The sequence below is a fragment of the Vicugna pacos genome, chromosome 21, assembly GCF_048564905.1.
Source record: "Vicugna pacos chromosome 21, VicPac4, whole genome shotgun sequence".
NCBI lineage: Eukaryota > Metazoa > Chordata > Mammalia > Artiodactyla > Camelidae > Vicugna > Vicugna pacos.
This window is the reverse complement of record NC_133007.1, coordinates 27,324,724-27,344,605: the sequence shown is the minus strand read 5'-3', so window position 1 is coordinate 27,344,605 and position 19,882 is coordinate 27,324,724. Positions and strand designations below refer to the sequence as shown.

Below are 19,882 nucleotides of genomic sequence, written 5' to 3'. Positions count from 1 at the left end.
AAAGTATGATTAAGTCACCTCATGGATTGTGTTGCTTAAATCAGCAGGTCATCTAAATTTCTGTAATGCTGAGCTGAACTTCCAGGCCATTTCCTATTATTGGCTCATAATTCAGAGACCAAGAAACTGCTGTATTCTCAGAAGGAAATATTAACAAACACTGGGAGCACCACTGCCATGAGCAGTGAGTCACTGCAAGAAAGGGCAAAGAGGGCTGTGGGGTCAAGAATAAAAACACTTGGAAAGAGAATCCTAGCTTGGGGATGGAAATAATACTGGGTTCACCCTAAGAGGGAAAAATGGTTGGGGAAATAGAGTTGGATTTTTTCCCTTTTTAACATTCAGACATAGATAATAGTAATCAAATGTCCTTAAGTGATTGGAAACTTGTGTCAGTTCCCAGACCATTAGATCCTGAGTTACGATTTGATGCACAGTTAAAACACAAAAATAATTGTTTGCCAAGCATTTATTACTAATTTTTACACAGTCCAATTATTTCAACACGTCTCCAAGGTAGTATCAGTAGGCCTCAAAGGATTGTGGGCTGACTCTTGTCCAAGGGCCTTCAGGAACTTGCCCCTATGTCCACAGATCTAACCCTTTCCCTCCCCCCAAACACTCCATGATCTCTTGTTGGCCCTGCAGCATGACAGATGTCTACAGGATCCTGAGCAGGTCCCCACTCTGCTAAAATTAACAAAGGTAGTACTATTCTCTAGCTCATGAAAGACTGGGGGAAGAAAACTGAGCACTACAGACTACAGCAGACACAGTTTTAAAGTTTGACCTCTAGAGTTCTTTGAGAAACACCTTACTTTTGCTTCATGAGGTTTTAAATGTTTATGAAGTTAAGTGTAAAAAAAAATCGAATTCAAATTCTAAGCCTTCAAGCTAAACCTTATTCTTAACAGATATTTATTCCAGTTCTGGGCCGATTTCACGAGGGGCTCTTATGGCGAAGCCATTCCCCCTGCACTATTCAAAGGCTGTTGTAAAAATTCAGTCCCCTCACAGAATCTGCTAATTATGCTACAAGAAGTGAGAGGCTATTTGGAGCTAAATATTAATAAAGCAATAAATGAACGTGTTCCCCAAACAAGACTCCTCAAATTAAATGGCTTATGGTTTTAAAAATGCACACCACATCTGCACCAGAGAGCAAAGACATCCTGCAGTAAGGAACTACGTAAAGAAGGAAAAAAGGCAGGACTACAAAGTACATGAAAGAGTGTAGTTTAAGATTTTGGAAAAAAGAGATATTCTAACATCAGAGGGTCTTCCCACAACCAGAAACATGTGAGTCTTTTGGTACTCAGTGATTCTCACTTTCCTTTGCTCGAAGCTTTGGCAGGTGTCGGCAGGTGTCGGCATGTGGCAGCATCTCTTAAGGGCGGTATTGAGATCTCTGCTCTTGGATGTACTCGTAGAGCGGGCTGGAGCGCACCGGGGCGCTGGCAACCTGCCGCTTCCCAGGCTCCAGGACCTGCCGACGGCCCTTGTCCTCCTGCCAGACTTGGCAGCGGCTCTGCCACAGGTCTCGCTCTTGGCGACGCCTCTGCTCCTCCTGCTGTTGGCAGCGCAGCTGTTCTTCTTCCTGGAATTTCCTCTCCCGCTCCTGCAGGCGTCTCTGCTCTCCTGGGCGCAGTTCTTGTTCCTGCCGACGTTTCTTCTCCGCTGCAAACTGCTCCTCCGCTCGGTACTGCAGGTCTCGCGCCTGCTGGCGCCTCAGCTCCTCCTGCCCCGCGCGCTGCAGCTGCTCTCCTTGCTCACGGAACTTCTGGTCCTCCTCCGGGACGCGTCGCTTTTCTTCCTCTCTTTCCTTCTGGAGGCTCTGCTCTCTCTCTAGGAACTTCCTGTCTCGCTGCCTCTGGCGCCTCAGTTGTTCCTCCTGGGAGAAGGCATCGTCGCGCTCCTGGCGGCGCCGCTGTTCCTCCTCTTGCTGCAGGAGCTGTTCCTCCTCACGGAACTTTCTGTCGCGCTCTTGGCGGCGCAGCCGTTCCTCCTCACGGAACTTTCTGTCGCGCTCCTGACGGCTCAGCTGTTCCTCCTCTTGCTGCAGGAGCTGCTCCTCCTCACGGAACTTTCTGTCGCGCTCCTGGCGGCGCAGCTGTTCCTCCTCACGTTGCAGGAGCTGCTCCTCCTCACGGAACTTTCTGTCGCGCTCCTGGCGGCGCAGCTGTTCCTCCTCACGTTGCAGGAGCTGCTCCTCCTCACGGAACTTTCTGTCGCGCTCTTGGCGGCGCAGCCGTTCCTCCTCACGGAACTTTCTGTCGTGCTCCTGACGGCTCAGCTGTTCCTCCTCTTGCTGCAGGAGCTGCTCCTCCTCACGGAACTTTCTGTCGCGCTCCTGGCGGCGCAGCTGTTCCTCCTCACGTTGCAGGAGCTGCTCCTCCTCACGGAACTTTCTGTCGCGCTCCTGGCGGCGCAGCTGTTCCTCCTCACGTTGCAGGAGCTGCTCCTCCTCACGGAACTTTCTGTCGCGCTCTTGGCGGCGCAGCCGTTCCTCCTCACGGAACTTTCTGTCGCGCTCCTGACGGCTCAGCTGTTCCTCCTCTTGCTGCAGGAGCTGCTCCTCCTCACGGAACTTTCTGTCGCGCTCCTGGCGGCGCAGCTGTTCCTCCTCACGTTGCAGGAGCTGCTCCTCCTCACGGAACTTTCTGTCGCGCTCTTGGCGGCGCAGCCGTTCCTCCTCAGGGAACTTTCTGTCGCGCTCCTGACGGCTCAGCTGTTCCTCCTCTTGCTGCAGGAGCTGCTCCTCACGGAACTTTCTGTCGCGCTCCTGGCGGCGCAGTTGTTCCTCCTCTTGCTGCAGGAGCCGCTCCTCCTCACGGAACTTTCTGTCGCGCTCCTGGCGGCGCAGCTGTTCCTCCTCACGGAACTTTCTGTCGCGCTCCTGACGGCTCAGCTGTTCCTCCTCTTGCTGCAGGAGCTGCTCCTCCTCACGGAACTTTCTGTCGCGCTCTTGGCGGCTCAGCTGTTCCTCCTCTTGCTGCAGGAGCCGCTCCTCCTCACGGAGCTTTCTGTCGCGCTCTTGGCGGCGCGGCCTTTCCTCCTCACGGAACTTTCTGTCGCGCTCCTGACGGCGCAGCTGTTCCTCCTCTTGCTTCAGGAGCTGCTCCTCACGGAACTTACTGTCGCGCTCCTGGCGGCGCAGCTGTTCCTCCTCACGGAACTTTCTGTCGCGCTCCTGGCGGCGCAGTTGTTCCTCCTCTTGCTGCAGGAGCCGCTCCTCCTCACGGAACTTTCTGTCGCGCTCCTGGCGGCGCAGCTGTTCCTCCTCACGGAACTTTCTGTCGCGCTCCTGGCGGTGCAGCTGTTCCTCCTCTTGCTGCAGGAGCTGCTCCTCCTCACGGAACTTTCTGTCGCGCTCCTGACGGCTCAACTGTTCTTCCTCTTGCTGCAGGAGCCGCTCCACCTCACGGAACTTCCTGTCACGCTCCTGGCGGCTCGGCTGCTCCTCTTCTTGCTGCAGGAGCCGCTCCTCCTCACGGAACTTCCTGTCACGTTCCTGGCGGCGCAGCTGTTCCTCCTCTTGCTTCAGGAGCTGCTCCTCACGGAACTTTCTGTCGCGCTCCTGGCGGCGCAGCTGTTCCTCCTCACGGAACTTCCTGTCACGCTCCTGGCGGCGCAGCTGTTCCTCCTCTTGCTGCAGGAGCCGCTCCTCCTCACGGAACTTTCTGTCGCGCTCCTGGCGGCGCAGCTGTTCCTCCTCACGGAACTTTCTGTCGCGCTCCTGGCGGCGCAGCTGTTCCTCCTCTTGCTGCAGGAGCCGCTCCTCCTCACGGAAATTTCTGTCGCGCTCCTGGCGGCTCAGCTGTTCCTCCTCATGGAAATTTCTGTCGCGCTCCTGGCGGCTCAGCTGTTCCCCCTCTTGCTGCAGGAGCCGCTCCTCCTCACGGAACTTTCTGGCACGCTCCTGGCGGCTCAGCTGTTCCTCCTCACGGAACTTTCTGTCTTCTTCCTGACGGCGTCTTTTCTCTTCTCTTTCTTCTCTCAGCAGTTGCTCTTCCTCCCGGAACTTCCTGTCTCGCCTTTTGGCTTCCTTTTGCTGCTCTCGCTCCAGCAGGTCTTCAGCTGGGAACTGCCGGTCGCGCTGCTGCTTGCTCCTCCTCTCTTGCTCTCCTTCTCTGTCTTCCTGTTGATCCTTCAGGGGCCACCGATCTTGCCGAAACTGTCTCTCCCGCACCTGGGAATCTTCTAGTTGTCGGATCTTTTCTTCATTTTCTCTGCGTTTGGAGTAAGCCCTGTTATTACGAACTTCATTTTCTTCTTCTAGTTGCCGCTGCCATTTCAGATCCTGCTGCCGATCCTCGTCTCGGAATTGCCGCTTCCTGTCCAGGCGCTGCACCTCCTCTCCGCGATATTGTCTCTCGCGCTCCCGTCTCAGCAGCTGTTCTTCCTCTCGCTGCAGCTCCTCCTCCTTTAAATAATGTCTGTCGAGCTCCTGACGCCTCCTCTTCTCTTCCTCTCTCAGCAGCTGCTCTTTCTCCCTCTGCAGCTCCTCTTCGCGACGCTGCCTCTCGCGCTCCTGGCGCCTCCTCTTCTCGAGTTGCTCTCTCTGCAGCTGCTCCTCCTCCCTCAGCTGCTCTCGTTGAGCCGGCTTGGCGTACAGTGTGTGGCAGCGCCTCTGGCTTTCCTCCTCTAGTTGCCACCTGCAGTTTTGGTCTCGGCGCTGCTCCTCCTTGCGGCGCTGCCTCTCCCGATCCACTTGGAGGCTCTGCTCCTGGTCACGGAACTGCTGCTCCTGCTCCCTTGAGAGTCGCTGGCGGCGCTGCTCCTCCTCCTCCCGCTGTTCGCGTTCCTGGCGCCTCTCCGCCCTCAGCTGCTCCTCCTGCTGCTCCTGGAGGCGCCTCTGCTCCTCTTGCCTGCGGGGCCTGGAGTAGACTTTGCTCTGACGGGCGTCAGCCTCGCTTTCCACCTGCCACTGCCACCTCAGGGTGCGTCTCTCGCCCTGTTCATTGGCCTCTTCCTGCTCGCGCCGCAGCTCCTGCTCCCAGCGCGACTCCTCGCGCCCGCGCCTCTGCCTTTGCAGCTGCTGCTCTTCCTCCAGGCGCTCCCTCTTCAGCTCTTGGCGCTCCGGCCTTTGCAGCTGCTCTTCTTCCTGGCGCTCGCGCTGCTCCTCCCGGAGGCGCTGTCGCTCCCGCTGCTCCTGCCTCTCTCGCCTCTGCTCTAGGTCAGAAAACTCCTCCGGCTCCCAACCCTTGCGCCTCAGCAGCTGCTCTTCCTCCTTACCACGATCTTCTCGTTCTCGCCTTTGCAGCCTCCGCTCACGTCTCTCTTGCTTCTCCCTCTGCTCCTCTTCCTCAGCGAGCTCCTTCTCCTGTTCCTGCCTTTTCAGTCGGCATTTTTCTTCCAGTTGGCTGTCCTGGGGCTCGAATCTCCTTTGGGCTTCCCTCCTGCGATCTTGTAACAGGTTCCCCTTTCCCTCACTCTTGACTCCTTTCTCAGTGAGCCCCGCGGCCTGGCCGAGCGCGTAGTAACAAGCTTGAGCCACCCTGAAGACGAACAGGAGGAATTCATTGAAATCGACAAGCCCGTTACAGTCGCGATCCAGAAGTTCCTGAATCAGATCTGCTGTCTCTGGGTCGTGTGGCCTCTAGGGGGGAAAAATAAATAAAACAAAACTTTTACAATGTAAATACAGTGTATTTACAATAATACAATGTATTATTTACAGGTAGTAAGCAGATACACACGCAATGTACATTTTTATGATATGCTGATACTCAAAAGACATTAAGAGCAGCTAAAAAAAACACTCGGTGTGTATGGAGTCTTGTCCCCATGTAAAATGTGAAGACCTAATTTTAAAGCATACATTAGTTGGAAATTTTTGCATCTTATAATTTAATGCTGATCAAAAGAACACAAGTTACCCTTAGCTGACTGAATAAGAATGAACTTACACTTAAGAGAGAAATACAATGGAAATTTGTGAAGATTTGCAGCAGCCATTTCTGACTGAAATAGCCAGTACCCCTGATCTGATTTCTATCCCATGTATGAATACAGAACAAAATATTTGTGGGAACACCATTTTACTAGAGAAGAGGCTTATTTTAGTTACTAAAATTTAGAAGTAAACTTAAGTTCCTTCTAAGTTTAGTTTGGTTTGACATCTTTGGTGATAAGTTCCTGTGAACAGTTCATTCACATTGACGTTGCCGTCAAGTACAGGAAATGCTACTTTTTTAGTACTAAGACTACGATGCCTTCAGAATTGAAAAGGGGATGTGGTGTAGAGCTGTCATGGCAGAAAATGACTGTAAAGTCACCATTCCTTGCTCTGATTTCTCCTGAGAAGAAATTTCATAATCCTTAATCAATAGAGAAATTTCCTTTTCTTGTTATTTCTTACCCGAAGGACATCTGCAAATTCTCTCTCAAGGAGGTTCTTCAGGTCTTTCTTGCTTAGGGCTGCCCCATCACAATCATGTGAGGCATACTGATTGAAAATTTTAGTGATTTCAAAGATGCTTCTCAGAAGTGGAGACATTTTTTTTCTTTCTTCAAGTTCAAGTAAACCTAGAACAATAAAATAGGATCCAGAATCAAAACTCCATTTCTGATCTTAGATCCCTAAATAATTTTACTCTGAACCGTAGTTATTTTCAACCTGGGCTCTCAAAGGAGCTTAGTTTTGAATGTAGTGCTTAGAAAACAAGAGATCCTGAAAAATTTCAAGCCAGGGAACTATCTTCAGACTATCTTGTTTACCCAATTTGGATTATCCATATCTAGCTTTTGATTGTTTACCCAATTTGGATTATCCACATCCTTCCCTGCTTCCTCTTTGTGCTCCCTAGTACTTTTCAGATTAGACAGTGAGGAGTGTAGAAATTTAAATTAGATATGTTTCTACTCCTAAGAATTTTCCTCTAAAGTTGAACAAAGAGACCAGCCAAAAGGCAAACGAAGACTTGAGAGTATCTTAAAGCGGGTAGAAGCCATGTTACACCTAATTGTGGCAGCAAAACATTTGATGGTAACTGGAATGATAAAAACAGGGAATATGGATTATTTCCTAATATTATAGTCCTTTAGAGATCTAGGGGTATAATTCATAAGTCACCAGCTCTTAAGCACTACTTCCTAGTCAGAGATGGCATTGTAAAATTCAGATATACCAATGCAGAAAACAGAGTGCATGTTATCGGCCTTAATTCAGGTATGTTACAGATATTCAACTATTGCAAATTTCTGATAGGTACTTCCTGACTGGCTACCAGAGTCAGTGGGTCAAATTGAACTTGGAAAACTTTTAATAATATTGGTCTTTTGGTTAGCTTTTGGTAAACCCAAATAAACCACTTGCATCTTGGCATTGTAAAAAACAAGACCTAGCTAATAAAAGATCAATATTAAAAGAGTACATGGAAAGCTTCACTGGCTGGCTGATTTACTGGTTCATCTAGCTGACTTCTTTAATTACCTCTCAACTTCAGTATCTCAGATGCCATAGCTACATGAAGATGGCCTATATTGGGCAGAACCCATAGAAAAAGAGAACTGAGGGTTGACAAACGTTTGAGAGGGCAGTTTTTTAGGAAGATGAACCCCATCAGAGTCATACATGACCATCCTCCAACCCCTGCTGTGCAAACAAACTTATAGAGTTCAGTATTCCAGCCATAAGAAGATGGCATGGAGATAGTAGATGTTAGACATCTCTGTAAGATACTGATGCCTTCCGGCACGTAGGCCCTCCTTGCTGCCCCCAACATCTACAACAGCTGGGAAATGAAGAATCAGACAGAAAAAGATGACCCCACTGAATGGGACTTACCCACTTCACCAGAGGGAGAAGTTAAGTGCTCGCTGACACCGCTGGCAAGTGTACTGAACAGCTGGGAGCTTGGCCTTTTATAGAGGTTTTAATTGTGCCCTGAAGAGCAACTTAGGAAGGAGACACCCACGCTGTAGGATGGCCTGATTCATCCCTAACCAAGCCCAGCTCCACCTCTGTCTCCACGAATGGCTTGTTTATCTCACTATTTGCTCACGTAGCTATTTGGCACGAGGTTCACAGACCTTGCTTCCTGACAGGGTGCTGGCACCACCTAACATGAAAGAATATTTGGCAGAATCTTAATTTTCCTTAATTGTTAAAATCAAATAAAGCAATAAAACAAAGAAATTCATGTTCAGAATCTTAATTAATTATGATTTCATTACAAAATTGTAACCTCTAAGCCATTTACTTTACCGAGAGATACAAATTCTAGGTTGAGGTTAAACAGAAGTTTTGACTTAAACTGTTGAGAACTAGCTGATTTCTCTGTAGGATGTAACAGTCCGTGGGGAGTTGCTTATAGCCCTGTCTGAAGCCATTCTAGGATGATAAGCTGGTGTAAAGAATTGGTTTTAGTTTCCTCTCTAGAAATGCAGGTAGGAAAAAAATGTGCATCTGTGTTCTTGGGTCTTGTGATGGTTTTTCTACAGATTGGGGATTGCTTCCTTAGTAAATAATTTTGGAGAGTACTTTAAATATACATTTTCATTAAATTGTTCATAAGAAAACTTGAAATCTGTGAAATTTCATTATTGGTGATATTATATCTAAATGAAGTTTGCTAATTTCTTTTCTTATTAGCATATTGATGTCTCAAGAGAAAAAGAGCTGGTGTAATGCATTACTGTAGATATAATCATCCTGCTCAGCCTAAGTTACTAATGATTATCACACCTAAACACTTGAGTCTTCTCGTGGAAGCACATTAAAGTAATCGGTCACTCTAGCCCATTACATTTGTCAGGGCTTTCTCAGCCCTGGTGATCATTTGCAAATCTCCACACTGTTTTATTGTAAGGAGCTGGATTTTATCCCTGGTTGTCAGTGACTCCCACCCTTACATTTCAGACAATATGAACCTTTGGTTCATAATAGGTTTATGCAAACTATTAGCTGATTCAGTGGCTTTTGGCATGTCTGTTTCTTCCTTTGTCCGACAGAAGCTAAGTAGTGGTTTTCTGAATTTTGAGGAGACTCTGGAGGGTCATTCAATGGAATGTGAAGATTTGGATCCTAAATCTTGATGGATGTTCTTTTATGTGCAGAATGGTCCAAATGATAGTGGACTTAAATTCTGTTTGTCGCTTCATTTGTTGCCATCCCAGAGGTGTGGTGAAGAGAAAAGTGGAATTAATAGGTGATGGGAAGACAACTGTAAGTCTGGTTCACTGCTGCATCCTTAAGGACTTCAGCATCGATGTCTGATCTAGAGGTTCTCCTAGTACTGTCACCATTTCTTGGACTCAGCAAACTTGATGTAGCATCTCCTCAGTAAAGTGAAGATTTATCTTTTTTCCCTTCTCCTTATGGTTTTATGCAGTTCTCTTAATTTCTGAATTCTAGGTTGGACCGCCATGAGCGCTGTATGCACTGCAACCACAAACCATCACAGAACCTCTGTTTCTCACAGAAAAAGGGACTAACCCTTTTTAATAGGTGTTCTTCAAGGAATTCCTGGGACAAACCCTACCTTATGTCTGAGTCTGTTTTTATCTACCTGTGTGTGATCTGCTGAGGGGACTTAGCCCAGGTGGGATGTACTTGTGTGATTTCATTACCTTTGTATAGTCAATAAACTGAAAAAAGGACTGGACATCTCTTAGGTTCTATGAGAATAAAGGGAAAATATTAATCATTCTAAAATTATGGTTGAGCAAGCAAAAACAAATACAGAGGCAAACCCAAAGGAAGATATTTCTGAACAGCCTTAAGAAAGTGGCTGAAATTGTATTCATAGTAACACAAAAACTCCTTCACTACTCTGAAGGAAGCTCAATCTTAAATCCAGTGATGGCTCTCTTACCCGCTCTTGTTTAAACATAAAGGAAAACATTAAAAACCCTGATCAAACCTAAGAGAATTAGCCTCTCTTCCTCGCTGCTGTTGGTCCTTCATCAGAAAGATGGTCAGTAGGTTCAAGTGCTTCAAACGAAGTGGCCTGCGTTGCTACGTAATGTTCTTTTATTTGTGTCATTTATTAAGTGTTATTTAATTTAACATTAAATGTTATTTAAAATATTTTAAAAGGAGCTCTTGACATGTTTGGACAGGGAAATAATTCTCATTGCTTTCTAGTTCCTTAAAAGGTTGGCAAATGCCAGAGAAGGTAGAAAATTATCAAGTCTTCATTTTTTAGTTCAGTGTATTTTTTTAAAGGCCAACAGGGGATCCTTGAAATGTGTCAATGTCCACTCATTGTGGTTCATCAAGAAAGCATGATGTTTTTATAACCTGAAGATCTCTATATTCTTTATAGACAAATAGTCTCATTATCTTTTTTTATAAGGCTGGAGACCGAGGCACTGAGAGGTTAGAGGATATCACAGGCCCAAGAATGATCCAACTGCCCCTGTTCCATTCTGCAGAACTGTACTTCTTTATCAAGGGTTAGGGACAGTGGGTCCAGAGCACAGCTATATTATTGTACTATTACTTGGCTTTGAGGCTTTGGCTCTTCAGTACAGAAGAACTAAAAAAATACTGTAAAATTTATATCACTCAGATACTTTACCTTTTACGTCAATCACAAAGCCTCATCCGTGCTGAAATCTCTGGGTGTGGAGTTCTGCTGGATTAACAGAGAACTAAGGAAGCATTAGGTTTTCCTGGTCTTTATCTCATTCAAAGGTTCATTTCCCATATTCTCTTGTTCAGAACTCAGAAAAAGTAGATAATAGACTTGACATTCTGTGGCATTCTAGCAGGACCAGGCCCTGTCTAGGCCTTACTGGGAAACTGCCAAAGTGAAAATTTAGAGAAAGCAGAAAAGATGCCAGTGTCATCCTCAGCCTAATGGACTTCTCCAGAACCCAGTAGGAGCCATGATGTGATCTCTGGGAAAATGTCCAAGTGATGATTTTAGATGGCTTTAAAGAAATTAAGATTCTTTGAACTACCACCCTCCATATGTATGTGACTTCTCAATTTCCCACTACAATTTCCATTTTTTAAATAGGAATTTTCAACCCTCTGTGCTTGTCTAATGTCTGCTCGGAACAATTCGAGAACTTGTTACTGTTTTAAAATGCATGCATGTTAAGATGAATCTCCAAACCAAGGAAAAAAAATTAAACTCAAAGAAGCTTTCTGTAAAAAAAAAAAAAAAGATTTTTTAATAAGCTCTCTAAACATCACTTCAATGAAGACTTTTTCTTCAAAATTATATGTTAAACCTTTCAAGTTTTCCTATTCTTTCTTCTTATTCATTGACCCATCTCCTGGAACCTCACCTCTACTGGTCCAAAACCTAACATATTTTCTTTGAGGCCCCACACAAGTTCCATCTCCTCCCAAAACCTTCCTTGACCTTTACATGTAATGATCTACAATTTAAAAAAATTTTCTACAGCATGCATAGTTGTCATTATACAACCTAGCGTTAGTTCATGTGTAATTTCCATATTTTTCTCTAATTTAATGGGTGCTTGTTGTGTCTTCTTGATCAGGTTTTCAATTTCTTGAAGGCAATGCAGTATCTTTTATTTCTGCTAAGTGTTCTGTAAAACCCTTGCTTAAATGAAACAATTTTATTGCGTTACAGCAGTTTGAAGACCCGCCAGTCAGAATGAGATGAGTGGCTTGATCTGGGATGGAGTTCTGTGGGTTTGGGTGATGGCTTGGTGATGAGGGCACACGCCATAATGGGAGTCAGCCCTTCTGGGGCCTCCTAGCTTCACCACTTACAGGACAGATGACAGAGAGGCACTACTCCACCCCTTTCTGCCTTCCCCCGTGCCCATCACTTCACCCCTCTGTTAAGCGAGGAGCTGTAAGATATGAATCCCTTCCTCAGAGAGGAACTTTGATAATTACAGCTTGTAAAGCATTTTGTGATTCTTAGATATAAAAGGGCTAATTATTATGATCATTAATAATTCTTAATTTTTATCTTCTTCAAGGTGAATTACCCTTACTTTAATTATATCCCCACCCTGGTGGTAATTACACCCCTGAGAGTCAGCAGACGCTTTCATCTTACATCACGCTGGACAAGGTGACGGCACGGGAGCCCAGGAGGAGCACTTCCACCTCTGTCGCCCAGGGTGGCAGAGGGCTCTGGCTTTGTCGTTACACTGGTCATAGATTTCAAGCGGTTTGCTTTCTTTGTTCTGTGTGTCTTTATCCTAGCCAGCAGCTCCCCAGTTTCACGGGGCTTTGGGATTTGACAAAAGACACGTGGAATGGGAAAAACAAATTTAATCTCTGTAATTTGATGAACATACTCTGAGTGAAGGAAGCAGGCACTTTTGAGTGGACTGCAGAGCCTTTCTGGTATCTGCTATAAAAAAAAGTTCACAGCTGTCATATGAAAGAAGGGCCATGGCTCCTCAAGGGTAGAGGTGCTACATGGCATTCTCTCTTCTTCTTGGACTCAGATCTCTTTCTAGTAGAATAGTAAGTCAGTCCTTGGGATGAGGTAAGAGAATTTATATCTAAAGAAGTAAAAAAAAATTACTTTGAGAGAGAGAGAGGATTTATTTCTGATAGCAAGGTGTAACATAAAGGAGATTGGGTGCTGAGGCTTCACACTCAGTAGATACTTTGGGTTGTGGGAGTCAAAGTCAAGACCTCCCAGATGTGGAAGAGAGCACGGCCAGCACGAGCAGGCACACGCCAGTCTGGCTTGGAATGTTTTCTCCTGGCCCAGGTGTTCAGGAATCACCAGTGTCATGGTAAAGTTATTGAGTCCTAATCTTGGGTGTTTCAGTGTCCTGCATCTCACCCTATGCCTGGAATAAGGCTGGAGATGGAACGCGGTTCGGGTGGGGGAAATGATCCGAATTTTTAGTGGCTTTCATTCTAACTCGTCCCCTTCAGAGGGGCTCATGCTTCTGCGGAGTTCACCTTCCCCTGCTGCATCCTTCTTTTCGTTGCCTGCCTTCCTCATTTCCTCTTCTCTTCTCCTTAAAAAAAATTCCCTTTCCCCATCCCATCCTCCAAACCACTCAGAACTCAGGTAGAGAAGTAAGATATAGGGTTGAAGGGACTTTTGGGAGGGTCCAGTCAAGGTCCTTGTCCCTTTGCTTCAAGTGAGGGTCTGAGTTCATAGCATTAGTGGGGAGGCAGAAGACAGGCTGTGTGTTTCTCCAGTCTTCCTCCAGTAGTCTCTTTGATCCACAAGGATTTACTGAGTCTCCTATTCTATGCCAGGCATGGTGCAAAGCACTGGACTTCTTACTAGGGGGCGTGCCAGCTCTGCTGCCTGATGATTGGGAGTGGGATATGTTGTGATAAAAAAGGTTAATTTCAAAAAAAAAATGAGGCTATATATGCTAACTTTTTAAGAACACACAGAAAACACTAATAACAGTGGTTACCTATCGGGAGAGAGGTGGGGAAGTAGCTTCTTATTGTGTACTTTCTTATGCTTTTTGATGCCTGAGCCATGTGAAATGTGTTACTTATTTAAAATTTAAATACACTAAATTCTAAAAACAAAAGCTTTATTCCAAGAGGAAGGAGATGAAACAAAAAGAAGACAACTAGCAGGATAATATCAGGAATTTAAAAATTCATTCTAAGATAAAAAAGAGCAGAAACAGGAGAATTTCTAGGAGTCAATGTTTTGAGAAAGATTATGTTTTCTTTACTCATTTTGTATTGCACCTGGAAGGATACTCAGGGATTTTTTTTTTAAGTGCAATGAAGCTAAATAACCTTAAAAAATTTTAAACCCTAAAACTCACTGATGTGGTTGCACAGTAAGCTTTTTAGCTATTCTGTCAGATATGTAATCGGAACTTTTCAGATATTTTTTTCTTTGAGGCTTTTCCTTATCTGCAGATGAAAGGCCCTGTGGATGCTGCTTCTCTGGGTGTCTGACCAAGTCCCCCTTCGCTCTGGGCTCTCAGCTGGCTCACTGTCAGCTCTGGGCTGAGGGTGAATCATTAAAGTCTCATCCGTAACCGCACTGTTTGAAAGCGTTTCACAAATTACAAGAAAAAGTGCTTTTGGCAGCACAACTTGGGTCTTTGAAGTGAACCGCATCCTTGAAAGGTGTTACAAATGGGGACTGATTACAACTTCTCAAAGAGCAAAAAGTTCATTTTTCTGACAATATAATCCCTCCTTTCAGTGCCAATATATTTCAAAGTCTGATTTGGGGGGGTCCTTTTTGTGCTTTCCAAGGTGCAAAACTCTTTGAAATTCTCTAGAAGCCCCAGAATAGTGATTTATATTGCTTCACCTGTCCTATGAATACACTCAGAGACTCGCTACTCAGCTAATTAAAAACCTTCACTCAAAACCCCACTAAGCAGAAGGCAAGACACTTGGTTAAAGGGAGTGTAGCATCGGGAAAGCCGCATCCTGGGCCTTCAGAGAGTGTGATACAATTATGAAGTCTGGTTATGATCCACAAGAGCTCTGCAGGCTGAAGAAGGAAGGCACCACTGCTGGCTCAAGAATTCATCTGGGAGGGCATCTGGGAGGAGATGGGGCCTATTCTGCATAGGATAGTGGGTTTCAGGCAGGTCAAGTGGAACAGGGAGGCATCGCAGGCAGTGTGAGGAAAGCTGGGGAGTTGGAATGAACGAAGTGTATTTTGAGAAAAGACCAGTCAGGCTATAGTGAAGAGTTTATCACTTGTTAATAAAGAACTGAGTCTCCTTGATCCTTTTGAGGGCTGACCTTACGGAAGAGGTATTTGTTTTAGCCATCCAGTCATTCATTTAAGAAGGAATTGAGTACAGTTAGGTGCAGGTTCCCTGAAAGCAGGCTCATGTCTGTTTTGTGTGCTGCTGTATTCTCAGTGCTTGTTACAAAGCAGGCACTTAGGAACTATTTGTTGACTGAAAGAGTGAATTGCATTTATGTGTTGTATGCACGACCATATAAAATTTCCATGATCAGAAAGTAGCCCTATAAGAGTTCAGAAGTCACTTTTTAATGGCACATTGGAGAAAGAGGAAGGGTAGAAAAGGGACATGTGAGAGAATTCACGATGAACCATAGATAGAACCAATTTTATTTTTTAAATCTTGCTGGGAGTATAGAATAGGCGGCTGGATTGTCGGGACACAGAGGGTGGGAGTGAGCATGGGGAGGGCAAGGCAGTGACGTTAAAACTAAGGTCCTAGATCTTCCTGCACCGACCAGGTCAGTGCTTTCTTTTGGAGATAAAAACAATGACTGGGGAGAGAAATTATTTTTGCCAAAAGGCTGGTTTCATATCTGTTTTTTAAAAGCAAAATCAAGAGTATCGCCTGAGCCAGCCTGAGCTTCCTCTGCTATTATTGTTCAAACGAGGACTTGAGTAAGCAGAATTTGCCTCAGTGAGGCAACGTGCCTGGGGCACCAGCCTAGGCGGGTGAAGTGGACTGGTTTTGCCCACATTTAGACAATGACTCCCGAAGGCGGTCTCATCTTTCTAATCTAAGCATCTGCCGGATTTCAGCCTAATCCTATGCATTCAGCATCATATAATCAATTCAGTCTAATCAAATTTACTGAGCGCTGGCCCAGGTACTAGGAAGGCAAAAATGGGCTAGTGGAGGGAATTTTGGCCCATATGGCTAAGGGTGGGGAGTCTGTTTTTCGTTTTTGTGATCCTCACCATCATCACCATCATCGCTATCATGACCGTCATCACCATCATCATCACTCTAAACCATATGTGACAGTAACTGTTGTCTCTTAATTAATTCTTAACCAATCCTGTGTAGTAAGCATGGTTATTTTCATTTTGTAGATGGGGAAACAGACTTTGAGATGTGAAGTGACTTACCTAAGGTCAAAGGCGTTGGTAAGTGGCAGAGTATCTGGATTCTAAAACCCACACTCTTTACCATCAACAGTACTCCTATCTTTTGCTGACAGTGTGGAGGTGACCATACTTCGATATGGAAAATACCAGTTAAAAGATCTTCTCTTTACCACCTCCCATCATACTTCAGCTAATGCTTTGCCCGCTCCCTTGTGGTTAGAAGCAACACATGCTGTACAGTGGGGTCGCCCTCTGCAGTGGGTGTCAGTTTCATGCAGGTGGTCCCCATCGCCACGGGCACACAGAAGTTCATATTTGTTAGGAGGAAGGGAGAATCTTGTCTCCAATGAAACATGATGCTGGTTAGACCAAGACAGCTTGACTTTAGCAATGTTTTTCCCTTGACAACTTGGAATGAAGAAACCAGACTTGGCCAAGTCCAGTTTGTGCAGCTGATGGAGGCACTGGGAGGTAGGGGTGCCGGGGAGAGTGTCGTGTTATCAGATACCGGAGCAATGGCTGCTGAATGTCATGTGCGGATCTCACGGACTTCTAGCCACAGCTTGATTATAATCATTAAGATTTTACAGGACACTGAATGGATTGCCAAGGGTTTTATGATCTTCTTTTTATTAGGTGTTCTCTATCCAGCTAGTCTGACAAAAGGGCTGCTGCCTGTCATTTCCAGATGTGCAAACAAAGCCATGGTGAGGTTAAGTTCTCTGCCAGAGGTCACCAGTGACTGAGCTGGGGTCCCAAACTGCTGAATTGGCCAGCTGTGGTCTGCTATTCGGGCCAATTTGTTGATGTAGGAACCATGGGAATTTAGAGCTAATGAAATAATAACACCTTGGGGGTCTGGAAGCTAGTAGGATATGTTGCTTGAAATTTGTATTTGTCTTCCAATGTAAATTTTGGTTTTGGTGTCCAGAATTTGAAGAATCCAAAGTAGAAGAGCTCAGTCATTCCTAGTCCCCTTCTGAGGTTCTCCTTTTTTAATGTGCTAACTTTTCTTCTACTCTCCTTAGGAAGCAGTTGGTCTCGAATGCATGAGTCCAAGTTCCAGGCATTTAGAGAAGGGCCCAGGTGGTGGCTGGTTAAGAACATGCTGCTTACCGACCACGTGAGAAGCTCAAAATACTGCTCTTTGGCTTGGCGATGGCATTATGGTATCCTCTTACTCAGTTTCATGAGTTCTTCCTAAGTGTTCTGGTCCTTGAGGCTGCAGCGTTAGCTAAATTTAGGATCTGGGGTTCAGCAAATTGGAACAAGTTATTTACATATCATTCTTGTACAGCAAGGCTTCTCAGAGTTGCATGAGTGTTGTGAGTAAAGCATAACAAAAACTCAGGGACCACCTACTCCATTTTCCCCCCTTGACCTATCCTCTGACAGTGACATTGCATAGACTTCTCCTGAGGAAATTTGAGCTGAGAGATTCTCCAGCATGTCCCGTTTAGACGGGCAGCACACGGTCCCCTTCCTTCTTTTTGTGCCTCCTCTTGGGGCTTCATTTTGTCCTGTGGAGTCATGGGAGGAGAGGAAATGCTCTGTTCAAAATTCTCACGGGAAGCATAGCTGAAATATCTTCCCTACTGCATAAGCCTTCTAGATGTGAGCTTGTATGCCTGGCCAGGAAATGAACCAGACATCTCCCCTGCTGAACTTTTCTTTTTTGCCCTAGTCATTAGGCCATCTGCAATGTATAAAGAGAGTTTTAATTATAGGTTATGTGTTTGGACATAAGTTACTACAGAAGTCTTAGGAGTGCAGATCAAGTCGATCTGTATTATGAGCAACATCGTAAAATCATTTGTACTAATAATTTTTCAACAGAATAAGAATGGCCTTGTTTCTTCCCAAATTTCTTCCCAGAACTGCATTTGGATCTTTTTTTTGTACATAGTAGTGTCAGGAGGTAAGAATATGTCTTCTTAGGAATGGTTAATTTCTAAATAGATTCTGGCTGGTCATGTGGTAAATTGGGAGCTGAAAAGTCCCTGCTGTGGGCCCAGCTCAGACACAGGTATTCTCTATGACCTTAGGTGAGTCACTTAAACTCTTTGGGCCCCAGGTGTCTATCTATGAAATTAGGATAATGATGCCTGCTTCCTCCCTCCCTCCTAGGGGTGGGGGTGCTAGAATAAATGAGATCATAAACTGGGAATTGCTTTGAATTTATAGAAACAAAGCAAGAAGAGAATTTTTAAGGTTCTGTATGTTTTTCCCCCTTCCCTTGGCGTCTAAATGTGGAATCCTGCAAACAGATCCCGGAAGAGAGAAGTGAGTTCAGGAAGAGATTCTGGTGTGTGGAGTCGCCCAGGGGCCTTTGCAAGACCCCTGCTCTCACAAAGTGGAGCGTGGAACATTACCCTCCTTGAAAGCACCATGAATGTTGTGAGATTTGCGCTCTCTGTCTTTTATCAGTTGATAATCAGCTTCTGTTTATTGTGGGATATTTAGTCTGATTATTTCATATTTCTGCATTAAATCTTTTTTCTACTACATGTCAGGATTCAGGCAAAATCTCTACATTAAATCTTGCTGAACACTCACTTGCTGAAATTCAGACACATTTGCTAGATATTTGTCCTGTCATTGGCTTGTTTTTTTTTTTTTTAAACCATATGCCCAGGAAGTCTAGGGCTGGTGTCCTAAGCTATTCTTTTTCTTAGATCATCAGGATATGGCATCTCAGCGGCTTTTTGCTGTGAGGAACCCAAACCCTTTCAGCTTTTTGCTGTGCTTATATTATTACAGTGCCCGTTCTTCTGAGGACAAGATGGAGGCAGAGCTTAGAAGGACTTGCCTGAGGCCACAGGGTGACTCATGAGCACGAGGGAGGCAGAGGGACGTGAGTGAAGGATTCTTCCTCCCTGACCTCACTCCCAGACCCCACGCCACCGAGCTTGTTTCCTCTGTAGACTTGCCTGCTTGGATATCGGGTTCCAAAGCCACTTTGTCGCCTCCTCCCATCCACTATTAATCTTTGACGTAATTCATTTACCTAAGTCATCATCTGGCCTATTATCTCCTGGGGTTCTCGCTTGGTAGCTAAGGGTTCCCCACCTCTTTTCTACTAAAGTCTAGTAAGTGCAGCCCTCCACGTACCGCCTTTTCTCTGAGTTCTAGTCCCTGTGCCAGAGGCTTGGGATAATATCTCATGGGGATAAGTGCAGAGCGGTTGCTCAGGAGGGAAGGGAAACTATAATTTATTGAATGGCTTCCATTTGTCGTGCTCTATACTAGATACAAAAATAACACAATAAACCTGTGAGCATGGTATTCATATTTTGCTGATGAGGAAAATGAGGCATAGAGAGGTCAAGTGACCTGCCCAAGGTCACATGACAGTCTACTGTCCCACTGTGCCCCACTGCTTTGGGTTTTACTAAAAACCTCTTTGGTGGCCACACTTCCTAATAGTCATATAATTTTATCTCTTACATGTGTATAGTGATTTATGGCTTGAGAAGTTCTTCTCAAATTTGATTTTGTTTTATGCTTGCAACAGCCTTATGACATAGGCACTACAGTTTTTCAGATGAAGAAGCTCATGTTCCTGAGGTTTAGTGATTTGCCCAAGGTCTCACTATCTGATGACAAATCTATACCATATCATCTATTAGCAAAAATATTCTTCTTCAAGTACTATTTTTGTTATGCCACTCTTCTGATTAAGAAGCTTGCAGGGACTACCTGTTGCTAAATAGACAACTGTCAGTCAGTTGTTCAGTTCTCTTTGCCAGCTGACCTCCATCCATCATTCATTCATTCATTTATTCAACAAGCCTTAATTAAACACCTGTGACGTGTGAAGAACTGGGAATACAAAGAGAAATAATACATGATCTGGGCCCTCGAGGAGATTACAATGTGGTCAGGAAGTCATGCAGGTCAACCCATGATTTTAATCCAGGATAATAAAGGCTATAATAGAGATGTCATGGGAGGCATAGAAGGGGCACCTCACCCAGACATGGGCTTAGGGAGGGCAGCTTAGAGAAGGTGGGGCTTGTGCCAAATCCTGTGGGACAAGTTGGGTGTAGGGTATGAGATGGAGAGGGATAAGAGATGAGGTTGGGAAAGCTAAGCAGGGGAGATCATGAAAGACTTTGTGGGCAAGGCAAAGTAAGGAATTTAGACTTTATCTTATGGACTAC

At 45.3% G+C, this 19,882-nt stretch overlaps 1 protein-coding gene across 1 annotated transcript; it reads right to left on the bottom strand.

The window, feature by feature from the left end:
* Positions 1-454: 454 nt before the first annotated feature.
* On the bottom strand, positions 455-7,861 carry TCHH (trichohyalin). Its single transcript, XM_072946551.1, has 3 exons — positions 7,790-7,861; positions 6,362-6,528; positions 455-5,599 (listed from the first exon to the last, which is right to left on the bottom strand). Exons 2-3 carry the CDS (start codon positions 6,497-6,499, stop codon positions 1,388-1,390), a joined length of 4,350 nt encoding a protein of 1,449 aa, XP_072802652.1. The 5' UTR covers positions 6,500-6,528; positions 7,790-7,861; the 3' UTR covers positions 455-1,387.
* Between the last annotated feature and the right edge of the window lie 12,021 nt (positions 7,862-19,882).

Coding starts and splice junctions, on each gene's coding strand:
- TCHH (XM_072946551.1), bottom strand. CDS start 6,499: ATGTCTCCACTTCTGAGAAGCATCTTTGAAATCACTAAAATTTTCAAT. Junction 5,600..6,361: donor AATTTGCAGATGTCCTTCGG/GTAAGAAATAAC, acceptor TTTCCCCCCTAG/AGGCCACACGACCCAGAGAC.